At 36.4% G+C, this 5,051-nt stretch overlaps 2 protein-coding genes across 2 annotated transcripts in view; both read left to right on the top strand.

Annotated features, from left to right (window-relative positions):
- LOC106938120 (scavenger receptor cysteine-rich type 1 protein M130-like) overlaps window positions 1-905 on the top strand; it is a 5,433-nt gene extending 4,528 nt beyond the window's left edge. Inside the window, exons 6-8 of the mRNA XM_015019970.1 lie at window positions 1-103; window positions 176-258; window positions 351-905. The exon at window positions 1-103 is cut by the window's left edge and continues 235 nt beyond it. Of these exons, the coding sequence (XP_014875456.1) occupies window positions 1-88 (88 nt within the window). The 3' untranslated portion in view covers window positions 89-103; window positions 176-258; window positions 351-905. The remainder of the gene's footprint in view (window positions 104-175; window positions 259-350) is intronic.
- A 1,704-nt stretch (window positions 906-2,609) lies between these two features.
- LOC106938124 (collagen alpha-1(XII) chain-like) lies at window positions 2,610-4,728 on the top strand. Its single transcript, XM_015019974.1, has 4 exons — window positions 2,610-2,801; window positions 3,245-3,364; window positions 3,848-4,012; window positions 4,301-4,728. Exons 1-4 carry the CDS (start codon window positions 2,630-2,632, stop codon window positions 4,501-4,503), a joined length of 660 nt encoding a protein of 219 aa, XP_014875460.1. The 5' UTR covers window positions 2,610-2,629; the 3' UTR covers window positions 4,504-4,728.
- Window positions 4,729-5,051: the final 323 nt, after the last annotated feature.

Below are 5,051 nucleotides of genomic sequence, written 5' to 3'. Positions count from 1 at the left end.
GNAGAGCCCGCCCACAGAGGAAGCTACCGCTGTGTTTATGACGTCCATGTTTTCTCTCATAACTTCTCCTCCCAGAGCCGTGTGCTGACTCTGAGAGTCTCAGGTAAGCTGACGGAGAGCTGAAGGCAGCTGGGTTTGTTCCTTGTGCTCATGCAGTGACTGAGTGTCTCATCAGATCCAACAGTTTTCATCATCAGACTGGTGGTCCTGCTGCTGAGTCTGCTGATCTTCATCTCTGTGATTTACTGCAGCCATAAGGTAGCGTAGAGGTTTGTTTCTGACTCAGCTGAAGCTTTCAGATTGGGATGATGCTCGAACTCAGCTGGATGTGTGCTTGTATCTTCCTACAGACCACCAGGGGGCAGCAGACTGTCGCACAGAAGAACGTGGACGTTGGAGTTGATGAAGTGAGAGAGGTGGTGGAAGAACAAGAGGAGGCAGCTCTGTAGCGACACCATGTGGTGGAAAATGTGTACTGAAGGAATCAACTGCTTAGACCTGCTGAAACATTCCTGCTGTTACTTTGATGTTCAATGTCTTTTTTTCTTTATTGGTTCTGTTTTTCCAGATTATTGTGTTTCATTTTCTTATTAATGACTTTGGATGTAATCCTTATAATAATGTTTCAGACTGTATAAATCTCAGGCAGAGTTTTATCCAGCTTTTTGTTTGCTTTTTGTATTTATATAGATAAAGACATTACAAAGTCAGAATGATAGTTTTGTATGGAGATAAATTTGGGCCTCTTCTGTATCTCCTCATCACTGATTTCACACCAGCGTCTCTGACAGGAAAGTCAACAGCTTCATTGCGTGAATAAAATCTGAAGAGAAAACTCATGTCATATATCATATTTCCTTCAGCATATGCACTACAAACATGTGAGGACTGTACCAAGCTATAACTGAAATCAATGTCAATTTCCATTTCCATTTGTATTTGTTTAAACCAAACACATCTGTTCTTCTCTTAGCTGCTTCAAACTGTTGTTAAAAATGTAAATCCCATTCAGGGAGGACATTCAGCTTTGGAGTAAGGCCACATAAAACTTTACACATAAATATGATGGGGTCTAAGTTTTCCCCTGAGACGGAATCAAAATATAAAGCAATCAACATGAGCTTGTGATACTGCTGAGAGCATGTTTGAAGAATCTCTAAAAAGTAAAAAGGTAGATTCATTCAAGCTCTTTCTAGATATTTCTTTTAAAAATTGCTTAATTATGTAATACAGTCATCAAAAACATTCCTAATATGTCAGTCAATGAAGAGACATTATAACTGAATATCATCTGTATAAATGTGGTGTAAAATGTTGCAACAAATGCTTTTCATCAGTTACCATAAGTACAACTTGAATAGATGTGTCCCCAGAACAGAGCCCTGAGGAACCCCGTGTCAGATCAGTGTAAAACATAAGGCTGCAAAAATGGCCAGAAACAGAAGAACATCTTTTTTTTGTCTATATCTGTGGTTTTACCAGTAAGCTCTGGCTGCAAGAAATCACTTATCAGAATAGAGATAAAGAGACAAAACAGGAAGAAACAACCCAGAACTTAATGATATACTAAGAGAGGACAACTCGAACAGGCAAAACGACAGAGACGAACATTTACCCGGACATGGATCACCGGCTGGTGGTTTTGCTCCTGCTACTACTCTGGTGCTCAGGTAGGACAGAACAATGTTAATGTCAAAATGCAAAATAAAACATCAGTCAATTCAATTTGGTTTTGTTGATTTATAAAGAGAATCATGGTTTAAAACTTTTATTTTTCTTTGCAGGGTTTTTTTTTATTTTATTTTTACTGTTTAAAATATTGTATATCTGCTTACTTTGATTAGGGCTGTTTTGCAAAAAGATCATTTCATATATTTTTTCTCTCATGTAACAGAAATGACCTCATGACATCAAGGCACTGAGTTGTTGAAGTGTCTCAATTCTGATTACTTAAAACTAATTCGGACAACATTATTAAGAAGTTAATATGACTTAAACAAAGCTTGAAATGAATAGTCATATTTAATTCAGCTCAGTTTGATTTATAAAAATGTTTCAGATTTTATCAGCAAAACACAGAACAGGCATAAAGATCCATGATTTTAATGAGGTTTTTTTTTGTTGTTCTTATTTACATCTATAGACCTGCATGCTGAAAGAAACTACAGCTCAGCAGGTAATCAGATCCCGTTCAATCAATTTCACTGTTCATATTGTACCAAAAATACATCTATACATGTATACAGGAGGTGAAAAAAGGTCTTTTTTTCTTCTTTTTTGTCACATGGATTGATCAGGAGCTAAAATGGATTGGAAGAGTGATTTTTTTTTAGTTTAGTTTATCAGTGTTATTACCATAACACTATAATCTCCCTTGAAAAATTGTAATAGTTGCAAATTTAAGTGAATTTTTTCAGTGAGGCGATCAGCACATTTTCAATGCACATAGATCATGCTTTGAAGATCTTTGTAATATTTCACAATTTAAAAAATAATTTAACTAAGGAGATTTAGAGATTGAAAAAATGCACTCAATAAACTGACTGCAGTTACACTGAGTTTTTTGAGTGTAAGTGCACTCACACTCATGTATTATGTATGCGTGTTTATGTGTCTGTATGTGTGTGACATGTCCCTCTGCTTTACTTTTTCAGGAGCTCCATGTGAAACAGCTAAAGCCGACATTGTGATTTTAGTCGACGGGTCTAACTGTATTCTCCCTTTAGGCTTTAGATATATGAAATTGTTTATATCTGAACTACTTCAAACCATGCATATTGGCCCCAACAGTTTCCAGATTGGTAATACTTTTATTTTCATCAACAAGCGTTGTGTGATGATGCCGTTTTTATAAGAAGTAAATTTTTTTAAACTCATACATTTAGAAAGCATAGAAATGTTTTGAACAGATAGATCAGTTTCAACTTTCTTGAAATTCAGAAATTTACATATATTTGATCAGTATCTGGGAAAGCTGTCCTTTAAATAGTAAACAAAAAAATTTAAATTCAGGCTGTGAGAAAAAAAAAAATTCAGTAAATATCTGGTTTCAAATGTATCCTGATGCTGTTATTTGTTCAAAATAGTTATAAAAAGAACTTAATTTAGAAAATATAGCAACATTGAAATAGATGGATGGTAATGTTTTTTCTACTTGTTCAACACATCAATATTAAATTTATAAAGAATAAAAAGAACAACTTATAATTTTCTATTTTGACCAATGATTATGTGCTTTTTGTAGGTCTGACTCAGTTCAGTACCGAACCAAAGACTGAGTGGAATTTGAACACACACAGAACCAAAGAGTCCCTGATGAAGGCTATTAAAAAAATACGACAGAATGGTGGAGAAACAAACACAGGTCAGCACCTTATTGTCATTACACCAACTACTTGGTGTAATGACAAGCACAGGTCAGGATATTATTGCTAATAAAGCAGATTCAACAGCTGTGGAGTTTCAGGTTCTGTTCACTCACAAACCAGAACATTTCAGAAAAACAAATTAAATGGTGCCATTTCAGGCACTGTATGAAATCTGACAGTTTACTTCAATTACCTCTGATCAGAATTCAGACCTCACTAGAAAAAGGATCATCTTTTATCAGAGGACAAAAGACGGGATTCAGTGACATTCAAGAAGAAGTACAGATTACAGAAATGCTAAGTGGCTATTGCTGTGGTGATTTCCCTATACTTTTCTGGGTAGCAGTGGGAAGGTGACGCTGTCAGGAACACCTTTGTTGTGATACAGCCAGATAAGAATCTGGGACACATGTAGCTCTGAGCCTTTAAAGGGACTTTTAATCCTTTTGTAAATTTTTTATTGTTTTTGAAACTTACAGAAAAAGCTCTGAAACACATTCTGCATCACAGCTTTAAACCCACGGCGGGGATGCGTCCTGACTCTAAAAAAGTGGCAATTCTGATCATTTCTGGAGAATCTCAAGCTGACATTCGACTTCCTGCCAAAAACCTGAAAGACACTGGGATAGAGATACACGTTATTGGTGACTGGCTTTTTCTGTACTGATTGAGTTTAAATAATTTATAGTTTATAGCTTTTAAATAATCAGAGTACAACACTTCAAAATCAAAAGTTGCTTAGATAAATTGGATGAGTAAAGTCGCTAAGATGGATCGCAATGTGATTGATGACCTTTTGTTTTCAGACTGATTATTAGTCTGAGAGACACATCAGTATTAGAGTTGTTTACAGAAATTAAAGTTTAGTCCTGTTGTCCACCAAGTTGTTTTCTTCTTAATGTATCAGTACAGTAATGACATTTGTTTTTTAGGTGTGGGCCAACAAGATGAATGGAGGATCATTGCTTCTGGAGGTGCTGGAACATATGTGTACACCACTTCAGATTTTGGATCTCTCCACAGCATTAGAAACAACCTGAGCCACAGCCTGTGTCACAGAGCTCCCAGCAGAGGTAGGCATCATCTGCATACACTTAGCAACAGGTGGATATTTGAAGCTCAACATGGACTTTGATTCTGGCTCATTTTAGGATTGATAACTCTCTAAAGCAGTGGTCTTAAACTCCAGTCCTCAAAGGTTGGCATCCTTCAGATTCTAGAAGTATCTCTGCTTCAGCAAACCGGGTTTCAATATTAGCTCGTTAGCAGAGCTCTGTAGAGCTTGACTGCATGTTAATGAGGCAGTTTGCTTTTTAATTCAAACATGTGAGACAAGGAACACATGTAAAAGCTGCAGGACTCTGACACTCAAGGAAAGTATCTTGAAGCCACTGCTCTGAACCCTGACCTATCAAGCGCTAAGGTGGAAATTAAGATACTGAAATCAACAGCATTTCAAATACGCTAAGATGGCAATGATGTGTGTGTGACGAAGATTTCTTCTGAAATACTGATTCTGTTTCATGAATATGTGGAGCAGAATCCAACACGGGTATATTTAATTGTGAAAGAAAGTGTTCAGCAACACAGATCAGAAATGCTAGACTGTGCCAGCAGACTACCGCAGTCTAGTCATATTTTTTAAAAACATGATAAAATTAAGGTCTCAATGAATGTCTGACT

This window comes from Poecilia latipinna, unplaced genomic scaffold (assembly GCF_001443285.1).
Source record: "Poecilia latipinna isolate Pla-1442-1.1 unplaced genomic scaffold, P_latipinna-1.0 Scaffold2515, whole genome shotgun sequence".
Classification (NCBI taxonomy): Eukaryota; Metazoa; Chordata; class Actinopteri; order Cyprinodontiformes; family Poeciliidae; genus Poecilia; species Poecilia latipinna.
The sequence above is the reverse complement of the archived record's forward strand: the minus strand, read 5'-3'. Positions and strand labels throughout refer to the sequence as shown.